General features: G+C 37.3%; 1 protein-coding gene across 2 annotated transcripts in view; it reads left to right on the forward strand.

The window, feature by feature from the left end:
* The first annotated feature begins 1,340 nt into the window (after window positions 1-1,340).
* Window positions 1,341-14,504, forward strand: part of PCLO (piccolo presynaptic cytomatrix protein) — a 239,553-nt gene continuing 226,389 nt past the window's right edge. For both annotated transcript variants that reach the window (XM_075208696.1, XM_075208697.1), the window contains exon 1: window positions 1,341-1,736. In XM_075208696.1, coding sequence (XP_075064797.1) covers window positions 1,522-1,736 — 215 coding nt within the window. In that variant the 5' untranslated portion in view covers window positions 1,341-1,521. The remainder of the gene's footprint in view (window positions 1,737-14,504) is intronic.

Consider the following 14,504-nt stretch of genomic DNA (forward strand, 5'->3'; position numbering starts at 1 on the left):
GACTCTGCCCTCTGCTTTATTTCTCACATTCAGTCTCAGTCTCAGTCCTCTACTTAGATGTAGGACTCAATATACAACTCTCGAAGCACAGCATGGCAAACACAGCTGATACTTTTTACAAAGCTGCAATCTTGTGATTGGTGACAATCGAGAAGTATGTCCTGCTTCACATGGCTCTGCTTGTGAAGGGGGCTCTGAGTGCACCTAACAGTTGTGCGTGCAACATAGCCTATGTATTTTAAATGGATGGGAAGAGTTTGGAGAGCAGTCTAGCACCATCTAAAATTATAGCCATGCCTCTTGCATGCTGGTTATGCCTACTCTGTAAACCTAGCCTGGAAATAACCCTCTAGAATTCCTGTGTGTATCCTTGTATAAATATACTAGTTATCCAATATAACTATAATCATAGTTGCCTGCTCTCCTGGAATGTCCGGCAGACTCCCGAATTTCTGGGAGTCCTCCCGGGCTCCTGGGAGAGCAAGACAACCTCCTGGGTTCCTGGCCAGTTCATTAGGCTATCTGGGGGGTGGGGCTTAGCATCACAATTCAAGCATCATTGCTGTCCCACCCCCTGCTGTAATAGGGTAAAATGGTTCTAACAGCTTAGGTTAAGGGGCCATGTTACGTGACCAGCTTGAATACACTCCCAAAAATAGCCAGCAATATCACCTCTCCCGGAGGGGCGATCGCAAAAGTTGTCATGTATGATTATAATTGAGTCATTGTTTGGCATAATATAATACCCTAAAATAGTATTTTGTGTAGTGCATGTGTGTCATCTGAATGGATCATTTTGCAAGTAACATAAAGACACATATAATAATAATTATTATTATTATTATTATTATTATTATTATTATTATTATTATAAAGACACCCATTATTTTTCCATAGCACACTCCCAAAATATGGGCAATCGTTTGCTGGTAAAATAGTAAGGCTACTCAAATAGTTATTTTATTCAGTTAAACAGACTTTACTGAATTTGTTGTGTACTGAAGACACATCATTAATTTTGTTTACTTTTAAAAGTTTAGCATTATATTAGCTATAAAAAAAATGAAAACTGTCAAAATGTACACAGCACGTGACCATAAAGCTTTGTTCCAACTTGCAATAGAAAGCGAGAAGAACACTCTACAGAGAACAGCAACTGAGCCGATTCTACCTATAATGACAACTGCAGTGTATGATCAAAGCAGTCCACTATTTCTGGCTGCAGTAATTTCCGAGGCCAGGTCACTCGCCTTGCTCCTTTAAGCTTTGGCTGAAAGTGGTGAAGATGCGCGCTGATCACCTGCCGGAGCCGAGCATGCTCCCTGCTCGGGAGAGGAGGAGACTAGCAGTGGTAGGATTTCTAGCCGGGCAGCCAGGATCAGTAACGCTGGAGCCCATCATTATGGAGGAAGAAGCGTAGGATTAGAGAAAACGGGGGAAATACGCTCCATAGCAAGCTAGAATAAAGGCTGGAGTATTAAATAAGAGCAGGGGCATCGCATACAGCTCAGCGAACGTGTCATGGGGAACGAAGGCAGTGTAGAAGGAGGAGAAGGGCTGGGTGGATATCCAGAGGGGATGGTAGGTGATGGGAAAGGGGGCTTCGCCCAGATCCCCGGCGGAATGGAGGCTGATCTCAGCCGGCTGAGCGAAGAGGAGAGAAAACAGATTGCTGATGTGATGTCAAGGGCGCAGGAGCTGCCGAGAGGGAGTCAGACGGATCGCCCAGCGCTAAGGCATGGCATCTCCCTTACTGTATGTTATTATTATCGTGGCTTGTGACGGGTGGATCCTTCCAGGGAGCCGTCACTACACGAGCTCACATCAGAGCATCCCCCGTTACAACATGTCTGATCAAATCTTATTCCACAGCCTCACACCCAACATATTTTCCTTACTCTTTCCTCCCCCTTTTTGAAGGACGTGACATGCTGTATTTGTAACCTATACATTTGTGTTTCTCTTTGGGGATCACTAGCCACTGTATCTGTGAATGTGTAAGCCCAGTTACCAATCAACAAATTGAAATATACATCATGGCAAAATGTGTGATGACGGGACGTGTCCCTGTTCTGCATGAATGAGTGTGGTTTTCAAAGGTGCAGTTTAACAGTATTTCAGGATCCTGTTTCTTTAAATAGGTTTCCACATATCAGTGCTAGGAAGTAGTACCCTGCTCAGTAGGATATGATTAATAATTGATTATTTTTTTGATTACACTATTTTTATCGAATTGGTTTCAAAACATCGGAAAAGATAACATTGACAATATGCCACCAGTTTACACATTGGTTGCAAATTATGAATTACGCTGTTTTTTTGCTTTTAATATTTGATCCCTATCTTTTAGGGGGATCGGATCGTGCTATGAAATGGTCAGTAACAGTGCCAGTGCTTGCTGTCTATGTTGTGACCAAGCTTTACTGACTGATTTAACGTCTGTACTCTGTAGGAATTAGCAGGGGTTTGATTACAGCTTTCGCTGTGCTAGTTTCCTTCTCCATGGTTCTGAAGTTCTGTATGCTAAATACTGCTAACACCGGGGCCATGTTTGCATGTCGTTTGCAATGTTCCACTCTAGGGAAAAGCCCCCATCAAGACATCATACTTATAAACAAGTATATTGCATTTATACACAGTTATATTTTACTCAAAACAATATTTATATTATATAACTAGAAATCACAGGTCCATAGTGGTGACTTGGTACACATTTTCTTGTATATTTACCTTTCATGTATATTCAGCAATGAAACATGCTTGGAGTTTGTGATCATATGAAATATATATATATATATATATATATATATATATATATATATAAAATCATTATTGTTTAATGTGCATTAAACAATACCTAATATACGTTAAGGCTTTTGCATACTATATCATATGTATCAAACGGATAGGTCATTATTTATTTATTTTATAACTTATAGTGACATTAGTGCACTGTATTTGTATTTTCTTGGGTCTTGTAACAGGTATAAAGTATATGCCATTTTAGTGGTGCCAGTGAATTTATGGCAGTGAAATAGAACATGTAATATTAAGTGCACTGAGCCATAGATGTACTATACTGCATATTTCAATCATTCATTACAGATCAGTGTAGTCTTTCTGTGGGACTATATATTGATATACATCACTGTGCCATCAATGAAAATCAGTGCCAGAATGCATATTGATTGTAATTCTAGTCTATTCATGCTGTTATGGCCTTCCTTTATGCCTGTCTCATTTTAGATTTCTTCTAAAGGGCAGTCACAAAGCTTTAAATGGCAATTTGCATATATCATTAAGCTAAAGGAACAGGCAGTATCATTATAAGAGATGTTTATATTTTGTTGTTATGTGGGTATGTACTGGCAGAAGCTGGACATTATGCTGATCTTGGAGAATAAGGAAATAAACTATTGACAGGTTGGAAAAGCAGCAGTTTCACAATTGCTCTATAAACATCACTCAACCCTACCTTTAAACATAAATTATTTTTCACCCATGCTTGGCAATTCTTCCTTCCTTGATTGTTTTTGTTGTTGTTAATGTACTAGTTTTTTTAAGCTTTACCACTATTGAAAACTTAAAAATTGTTGTCACATCAATTGAACGTAGAAACCACAGATCTAAGGTCAGCGACCTGGGAATGATAGTGTTAAAAATGAAATTTGCTGAGGAAAAGCCAATATTCAGGATTGCACTGAACAGCAGATTTTCATTGCAGCCCTTCAGGATCCATTTCTCATTAGGGTTAAGCTTTTAACTTTGTAACTTCACTTACTGAACATTCATCTTAGAGAAAGCATTGGTAAATGTCTAAGACCGTTTTGTTTTATTTTCAAGTACCTATAAAATTTGAGATTTAGAAAATGTTGTTTTAATTCCATTGGGGCAGTTATATTTAATTTTAACTTAATCAGATGCACCTGGTAAGCAATAATAATTCTGAGAAATGAAAATGAACTGGCAATATAACTAGGTGTGCAATGAACATAAACATTCCAGCCATAGAATCTAGAAATGATTGCCACACACAGTAATCATAACCACAATAATTACTGGCCCATCTGTGAAACTCCTTGTGGTTTCTTATGATGCACATATTCTCTAATGGTCCATTGTGGCAACTATTGCTTTTACTATATATTTGCACAATATCTGAAAGTCTTATGGTACAAAAAGCTAAAGAGACTATATTTATTTAAAACATAGGCCCTGAGTGCTTTTTTTAGATTATGTAATAGTCTATCACCTGCTTAGAAAACATAAAACATTATTTATTAATTGAGTTAATTCAATACCTTCTCATTGTTGTGCCAGTTTTTACTCTTATTTTTCCTTATGTTGATTAAAGACTTTTTTTTGTTGTTGCTGACTAATCATTCTTTTCACTTGTTGCAAATAATCAGCTATCAATGGAATTGGCCCAGTTAATTTCAGGTTATTGCACTGAATTTGTACACACGGGTATGATCCATATCCTTGTATTATACTTCCACATCTGTGCTGCTAAACTGAATGATGCACGTAATCAGGAAAATAATGCTGATATAGCATTTGATTGCAGAAAAATGATTCCCCCCCCCCTAAATGCACAATAAAGATAACAACAAGCTTAGAGCTCACTGTACCCACTTTAAATGAAGCAGACTCTTCACTCCATAATGATTTTCCACACAAATGAGCATTTATTGTTATGTAATATCTAAATAGACATTTCAAGATAATCCCTTTATGGTGTAAGAAGACATATATAGTTCATGTTTGAAATTCAGTTTTCAATTATATCAGTTCGTACTTTTACTTTGTTGTAAAGCAGAGTAGATTGGGTTTCTCATTTATTTTGCTGAAATATAATTATTGACATGATGAGGGTTATTTACTAAAAGAGGCATAAAAGTGTAAATGTACAGTAACCTATAGCAATTAGCTTTGGATAATATTGTGTAAGTTAGACAATGAAAGCAAATGTCTGATTGGTTGCAATATATTGTTTTGTTAACAAATATACACCACAGATGGAGCATTTATTTTGTATGTATAATCTTGTAAGCAATAGAAAGCTAAGAAATAATAAGGCTTTGATATTTAGTGAAATACAGTACTTCAATATCATAAATACTAAAGTCAGTTTGTTGTCCTCGGACCAGCAGTCACAAATTATGGTAGCCCTTGAAAAGAACACCTAAGCCGGCATTTCCTAAGGGTCTGGTGATTTTTCTAATCCCACTCCTTGGATGCGGTTTTCATATCCAAACCGCAAGAATTAACTACCTGCGGTTTGGAGGCTGATATCTTAAACTCCATCTAAAGTGTGGCAGTTTGCAAACCTCTAAATTGCATGTGGTTTTACGTAGCAGTTTTTATTATGTTTAGTGCTTGGCAAGATGGTATTTGCCCTGCTTAAGCAAGTGCAGGCAAATAAAGTTGGTAATGGATTGTAGATCAAAATGTTTATAAATACATTAATTTGAAACATTGAAACTCCAAATCCTATTGGCAAGACATTTATTAATGTTTAACAACAGGTGTATGACCATTACTTACTTTAATGCACTTATTTAAATACATCCCAAGCACTAATATGTAACAGCACAGTTGCCAAATGTTCTTATTTGCAGCACGGAACAAGTGCATAATAATGTTACACTTATTAAACATGTTAGCTGCAATTCATAGCATATATTGTTATTATCCAGGCTGTGAGTTAATATTTATCTAAAAGGAGTATTTAAGAGTGCTCATAGGTCCACAGGCACAGTATCATGTGTATCCTGCATGGATGCAGCAGCTCAGCAGCCAAATGTCACTGGGAGATGTTTTAAAATTGGCTACTATATAATAGTGCATTGAGGATCCATAAAGTTAATGAAAACAGTAAAGAAAAACAGCAAGCTGCTAATAGTGTACTTAGAATTAATAAGACACCATGTGACATTATATAATGTATTGTGTAGAAAGCAAAATAACTAGTGTCTATCCCAGTTAGGTGGAACAGTCAGGTGGCTGAATGTTCTTGACCAAAATATCTTAACATAGAGCATGTGTTCAATTGGAATAAGTTTTTCCAACATTACTGAGAATATGTATTGAGCTTTCTCTCTGCAATAGTTTGCATTTATTTGCCCTTTAACAGTAGTATTGAGAAATGTTAGCCTTATGTGGGAGTGCTCTACAACCTTTGTAATTAGAAAGGAAGACATAATAGAAAGTAGTAAAGATTTTTAAAAATGTTCTCAGTATTTATATAGTATGTTCAGGGTACCGACCGCTGAGAATAAATACAATTGTAATTTGTTGATTTCAAAAGTTACTACCTTTTAAGGAGATGTATAATGTGCTGTGTTTTCAAAACTAGTGTAAATTTAAATTCAGATTGAATGCAAATATTTATTTAAAAATACATGTAAGAGGCACCCAGTCATGCATGTAGTAGTGATGTATAGGTGTTTTTATACTTGCCTAAAATATTTTCGAATTTCAGCATTTGTTGACTAGAAGCTGCAATGATGATCTGTCTCAAAGTGGGAAGTAGTGTGCTGTGCTGTATGTATGGAGAGGAGAAATGTATAATAACAGAAATGATTGTTTATTGTTTGTCTATTTAATAAATACTGTAGAATGTAAACAGGCAACAGTAAGGAAAAAACTCACATACATTGTTGCTCATAAAGCAGTCTATTTATTGGTTGAAGTCTGAGTAGACATATGAACTGGATTTTCACAGAAATATGGCAAGGTTCAGGGAGATTTTGCTGAAATATTTCCTGTGTTAAAGGGTTTATTCCCTTCTGATTAAGTTTATATAAGACTTGGGCAGAGTTGCAGTTTCTGTTCTCTGCTTTACCAGAGCTGTTGGGTAGTATACAATAGAATGCATACAACCTTCCCAGTTTGATTAGCAGTTGATGGAACAACTTTCAGTTAGCATAATGCATTTGGTTCTAGTCAAAGTGGTACAGTTGTTATAACAAAACTAAAGAGGAACATTAAAGAATGGCAGGGCTGGATAGTTGATACGTTCAATTGTTATCCTGTTCCCCTAGTGCATATTTGTAATCATGATGTTTGGTGTTGTACATGCTGCAGCAGCGGTATTGTGCAGTTTACAGAGTTAAACTTAATGATTAACCCGCGCTACCAATTAAATAAGTACCAGCATCAACACACTAGCCACTGGAATACTTATCTGTGTCAAAGTACCCCCTGAATAATTGTAGCCACAGTGCATCTGCCCACTGAACCACTGTCTTCTATCTGGGAGACAAGTAGAAACAAATGGGTGTGCAAAGGGTTCTGGGAACTGAGATAGAAAACATGACCTGTGACAGAGCATCACCATCCGCAACTGCAGTTGTTGATCAGGACAGAAGAAAATGGAGGGAGGTCTTGACCTGACTTGATCTTATAAAAATAAAAACACTCTGAGAGCCCATTATATTCTTAAAATGCAATTGCAGTAGATAATGTCAATTGTGGAAACATAACAACAGAACAACATATGGCTTCAAAATACATATACAATATTCTGCTAAAGTGCTTTTGAGTTTAAAGCTCTATCTATTTCCATGCATATATTTTAAGACTGCTCCACTTAGCCAGATAAGCTTTACCCTCACCAATCCTCTATTGGTTCTATTTAAAATCCTGCCCCAGGAATTATATATCATGCTAACTGTTACGAGGCTGTAGTGATTTTGTAATGCAATGATTAAAATAAATGCTAGTAACAATGACAGAACACACATTGTTAACTTCATAATATGTTACAAAATTATCAATAATAAATGTGAACATTTATTATGCACTGTTTATGGAGTTTGCCTTTAGACTTATTTTCACAAAATTCAGACTGATATGACAAGATTGAACTAATTGAAATAGTTGGTACATAAAAAAAATAAATTGTGATGGTGCTTTAAGTACAAGTCTTCATTTGTGTTGAGAGGTAACACCATTTTTTGTCTTATATTATCTTCAAACTGGCAATGTATGCATTCCGTTCCAAATATTACAATAGCACTTTTTTCCCTCACATAACAGAGGCCAACATTTTAATCCTGACCAGAAATGATTATGAAAATAATTGTGTTAAGCCAGTTAATACAAATAAAGAGTTCAAGCAATATTTGCTTCACAAATAATGCTGGTCAGCACAATTTCCAATACAAGTGTATAAATTAGAATAAAAAAGTGTAACGAACAACTCAAATCAGGTCCATGTTGCTTTCATCTGTATTATGCTAGCCACATGTTGCAATTCAGGTCACTGGCTGAATGACCAGGTCTGTGAGAAGTGAACTGAAGAAATGGCTACAAACATCCCACATCACATCTGAGTTGACAGATGATCTTACAGCAGTTATTGGGGTCATTAGCCATCCAGACCTTGAGTCATGCTGTAACAAATACAATAAGACATTTATAGTTTCATATTGTGCAATCTTTGGTCAATTTCGGTATAAAATGGCATAGTACTACCTTGAACCTAATGCATACAAATATCATGCTATATGCACAAAATCATCTAAATTGTCAATTTATTCATAAAGATTATCCTGACCTAGTTTAAATAAAGCTACAATGATTAAGTAATATACCTTTCAAAAAAACAATGCTAATAATGGGTAGATGATTTGTTACCCCATTGATTTGTAGGCGACCTTAAATGCTACTAATTTCTATAGCAAATTAGTTAATATTTTTGATGTACTCATTTCTTATCACTATTCAAGCATATTAACCCTTATTTTTTGTAATTAGCCTATCTATATTTGATCTATGTAAGCAGAGCTCAGCTCCAACAAATGATAAAGTGGATAGACGGTATCCTTCTTTCAAGTAATGTGTCATAATGGACTTTAGTTCTTAGGGTACTCTCAGTTCTCCCAATAGTTAATATACCACAAGAGCATGTTTTATGATATACAGCAAAGTCATGGAATTTGAGCTTTAATACTGCATACAATGGGTAATTTTGAATATTTTGGTGCTATATAGGATATAAAAGGACAGTCAATTGAATTTGTGACCTTTGATTCTAGTCAAGTAATTTAGATCTATCGGACATAATGCCCTCTTCACTGGGGATAAAGATGTAAAGGTATGTCGTGTCCAGGTCCTGGAGTCATCCTTATAGTCATCCCTAGGTCAGGTCTGTTGCACTGCCCTCCCACCAACCATTTTTTCACATGTCCATCTCTTTGCCCCTGACTTCATGTCAAGTTACTTTATGCCCCCCACTAGTACAGCAAGTTGAAAGATTAGTTCTACAACTGTCCTCTAGTTTTGCTCTAATATGCCCCCTACTTTTACTAAATAAACAGGTTAATGCTGTATCTATGTAAAGCCACTAACTACCTTGGGGGTTACTACAAATACATTTTTATTTTAAAGCAACTGTTTGTTTGTTACAACTGGAGCTGACATTCCAGCTTAGGTTACAGCTGGAACAATCAGATAAGTTTTTAGTTTTTAGAGGTAACAATTATGTCTCTCTTTTGATCATGTAACCCCCAAAAAATACAGGATGTAGAAGTACTGCATGTTGTACACGACGCACATCGCTCTATCAAACGCTGAACACGAATTACTTTTACAGAGCCTTGGATTAAAGCCCATGCCTGCCCAATGTGAAACGGGGGTTGAACAATCATTAATGTGCTATGAATTAACAGTATAAATCATCATGCAAACAATATCATATACAAAATTAAAATTCAATATAAAGAGATAATAAGTTAATATCATATACTTAAATCATGTAATATGAGTAAAGAGGATTTTTCTGCCCTGTTCACTGAGTTTTGTAGGCCACATCCCTCTTTGTAAATACCATGTCTCTCTTTCAGCATACCATGTTACCTAAGGCTATAACACCAATGACACAATATAACATTTGCTAAAATATTGTAGGAGTGGAGTTATTCAGTTATCCGTATATACAGAAAAAAAACTAAGAATGCTTGCCCTCCTCCACCCCAGCCCTCCAAATTGTCTTGCCTGTGCCATTAGCTCCTGCACTCTACTTTCCACCCTTAGTAGCACATTTACACCAAAATAAATCCCGTAAAAATATTGAGCTCCTTCTCTATAGTTGTTAAATAATGGAATTAAAGCTATGAAACATGATGTCTTCAGAAGTTACAATAACTGATATAATATGTCAAATATAAAGAAACAGCTAGACTAAATATCAATATATCGCTAATCCAATTTGTAAGATCTATCTATAAATTGATATGTATTATTGCTATAACATTATAATTACGTTATAATTACATTGTAGAATTACACTAGTTAGGATTTTTTACTTAATATGTCATATTATTTAGGCACAATTTCAGTCATTATCTTGTGTATTATAGCAGGCCGCACTTAACTATGTGGTCACTCAGATCCCCTGGAAGAAAGGACTTTATTGCAGTCACTAGTGCTGCAACCATGGTAGTCTTACCACTAATTAGAGTATGCAGTGACCATGAGATTGCATGGATATTGGTGTTGTTGGACGCCATGCACGCATGTTGCATGTTTTCAAAAAACAGCTAGACTTTGGAAAATATCATTGTTACTTTTGGAGAATGGATGGCATTTTTTTTACCATTGGAAAACCTGGAAGTGTATTAAGTGAAGATTTTGATTGTATTTCTTTAGATGAACAATGTGATAGTTCAAGTGCTTATGCATTGCTGCTACCAGCTAATTATTTTGTCTGACTTCTGGCGAACTGGAAACCAGGCATAGTTTACAACAGACAGCCCTGTCTAGTATTCAAATGCTTCTGCCCTTCGCTTCCATAGTGCCCCACTTGACTTTATTATATACTGTAGATTTTATGGATTTACTGATCTACATAGATTTAACATAAATCTACATGGCAAATTATGTATCGGAACTTAATGGTTACTTTTTCGTGTTAATAATAACTTTATGTAGTATATTAAATTATGTTTTATGATGATGTATATTCTGAAGACTGCAGAGGAATGTGCTTTAGGCTATATGTAGCAAGTAATGAAAACAGTGCAATGATAATATTTAGAATTTTAATGTGTGAAAATTCACTGCAGCATTTCACTGTAATGCATTATGGCACAAGCATTTTCCACTTGAAAGAACTGAAAATGGACTCGGCAGGGGCAGCTGGAAATTTTACAGTTGTAGAAGGCCTCAGTCACACTGTTATATCTGCCACGGGTGCATGGTATGCGGTGCATACAGGATAATAAGTCAGTGGTGCCTGTGCCATCCTATTGTTTGAAGAACCCCTTGCATTCTGGAGTACTCAAATCACTTCAGCCGCATCACTGCTGCTTTTATGGCCCCGTCATTGCACACTGGTAACAGATGTATTTATGCGTGTGGGCACCACTTTCTGTGTCGGCTTCACCTCCCCCCTCTCACTGAACCACTTTTTTTAGTTACTTTTTTGTGAGACGGGGTGCTCAATAATTACTACCGCACACATTCTCACTGTATTCATTAAACAGCCCTGATCAGTCTCTATGGAAGATACAAAATGTCCATAGATTCATACAGATCATGGACCTCATTTGGAGTCGGACGCAAAGTCCGTTTAAGAAGTGTAGGAGTGGGATTGTGCAGCAGCTTGGTAGGGTATTACGAGTTGCAAGCAACCCCAGTTGCGTCCTACTCTTAATATCCTATCGAGCTGCGAGCAGTTCCTGCAGCTAGCTAACCGCTTGTACCACCTAATTCCTGCCGCACAGCTTCAGCCCTGTTTTGACGTGTGTTGCGTCTGCGCCTCACTGCGACTAAGATGTATTTACATGGTCATGCCTTCACAATTCAGCGTTCCTCCCATTCTCTCGTAGCGAGTCGCAAGCTGTCTCAAGTGTTAATTGCGTCCAAGATGCAGGTGGATTTGGAGCTTTGCGTGGTAGTGTTTTTTGGTTAGATGCGCCTAAATCGCCTAAATCGGTCCCATATGTAATGTTAATACAATAGCTTAAACTGAAAACAAAACATTCTCATTTTTTGTATGTCTGTGTCTTCCTATAAAGATACCATTTAATATTGGATCAATTAATGTGTAGCCCCCTATCACCATTTGTGGCCTTAGGCATATGCATCGGTTGGTGATGTATCTCCTCTCTTGCCATCTCCTCTGCACTAACTAGCTCTGGTGTGTGGGCAGAGCTGTAACAAAACATTTTAGTGCCCTGGGCAAGACAGTACACTGATGCCCCCCTCGCCCTTTCCCACACACTCACGGGAATGCACCGCCTGAGTGGACATTCCTACAAGGTGCTGCTGCCGGTGTCATAAACTCAGTTGCTGCATGGCCAGATACTAGAATGTTGGAAAAGAGATAGTTACTATTCACCTCCTGGAAAGTAGAGCAATGGCTACCTAACCTCAACCAGCCCGATATTAAGTCATATAAACAGGCCTCTTTGCATCCAATCAGCCAAAGAATTTAATTAATAGCATTCACATGTAATAAATATGCTTATTTTCTCCCCATAGAGCTCAGACATTAAATTAAATAGCACCCGCATTTAATAATTAGGCCTCCTTCCCCCTAACCAGTCTAAAAATAGTGTTTACTTTTAATAAATAAGCCTCCTTACCCCCAACCAGCCCCAACATTAAATGAATAGCATTCACTTTTAATTAACAGACCTATTTCACCCCTTCTCAGCCCCAATATTATCTGTCATCTTCTTGCTCGGTCTGTCTTCCTCCTGCTTCTTCTTGTTTCCATGCTGGCTCTATACAGCGTCCTGATGTCACATTTGCATGTCAGGTACACTGTAGGGAGCAGGGAGCCGGACGTCTTTCTCTTTGTGCCGGCTCCTAGTCACTGAGAAATTGCAACTCTTCGGTGAGTGTCATGACTCCATATGGGGGCTGCATATAGCGGCCTCCTCGGCCTTGCACCCTTGTTACAGCCCTGAGTGTGGGCATAAGTGACCAGAAGAGGCCCCACTCATGTGGGTCTTTCCAGTTAGGCACCGTCTCTTGTTTGCAAAGTAAATAAACTTTATTTACACTTCTTCAGCTTCCGCTCCAACACTGGGCTGCAAAAACTTGTAAAAAAATTAGGTATATCTCATATCTCCTCCTGTACAATTCTTAAATAGTAGACAGTTCAGGTACAGTATAGTTACATAACATCCCAGGTTCTCATGGATCCCTTACAATTTGGACTGAAGCAGTTACCCATTTAAATGGCCTCACTCTTTGTCACGTGTTTTCTAAAAATGGCCTCTCTCCCTGACACAGATTTTCTCTCTTTTTGAGGTAAAATCTCAACCGTGGTTTCTATTAGCCACATGACAATTCTTACAGACACTGTTAAGTGTTTCTTGGCAGTGTTGTCTGGCTTTCAATGTCAGCATTAACAGATAGTAGTGCCTCTTGGTAAGTGTATTATTATTGGATACACTGCATGTGCATGACTCTCCAAAGACAAAGCTTCTCACTAGTCTCCACAGCTTGTTGAATATAGCAGCCAATCTTATATGCTTTTTAGCAGGAGATCTCCTGGTACTCCTGCAGGTAATGGTGATTTACACTCAAACTGAAACTCCTCACAGGGACACTGTCCCTCTCTCTCTTGATCTCTGTTCACCAGTAGATGTGGTCATACAACACTACGAAGGGAACTTTACATGTGTATTCAAGTTATTGGCCTTTAAGGTTTTGCAAGCAAACCATTGCAAGAGAGTTATAGTATGTGAAGGAAAAATAAAGGTGTGTTTATATAATAAAAAATATGCCATAGTCTCCTTAGTAGACCTATCTCTCACTCAAGAGCGTTCCAAGGGTTGTACTTTCATAAAACGGTCAAGACTTGACTTTACTGATAATGATGAATAAAATGTGATCACACCTGGGAGTTTGCTAAAGAAAAAGTATTAAACAGCCTATGCCAGTCATGGGTTATATATATATATATATATATATATATATATATATATATATATATATATATATATATATGTATACAGCCTTACCAATGATCATAACTACAACTCTGTTGTGCATCAGATTGTCGCATTCAGCAATATATAGAGGGCAGATTTTCAATACCTGGGACTTCAAGAATAAGTAAAATTTGCAACTATTGATATTTTCAGAGTTTCATGGTCCATCAGATATACACTTTTCTGCTAATATAATGTGTAGCCTCATGGCATAACCCCTTTTAAACTGCAAATACCCTAGAAATTCTGGCTACCCAGCCACAGTGCCAGTCAAGCAGATTTGTGTCATGGCCACATTGACTGTTCAGTGCTTGTGCTGAAGAGCCGGAACCCACTGTGTTTATTTAGTATGGTGGCTTGATGACAGCACACACTGTCAGTTCAAAATCTTTTGTGCATCTTTCATAGTAGTCGGAGGCTTCAACTGCTAAATAGTTTCCAATACTGGTTGAGCTATAGTACGCTGTGGTGCAGACCATATCATGCCAAGATATTTAACAGTCTGTATTGGTCCTTATATTTTGTCAGTATTTATCATCCAGCCCCGAC

Source organism: Mixophyes fleayi, chromosome 4, assembly GCF_038048845.1.
Source record: "Mixophyes fleayi isolate aMixFle1 chromosome 4, aMixFle1.hap1, whole genome shotgun sequence".
Lineage (NCBI taxonomy): Eukaryota > Metazoa > Chordata > Amphibia > Anura > Limnodynastidae > Mixophyes > Mixophyes fleayi.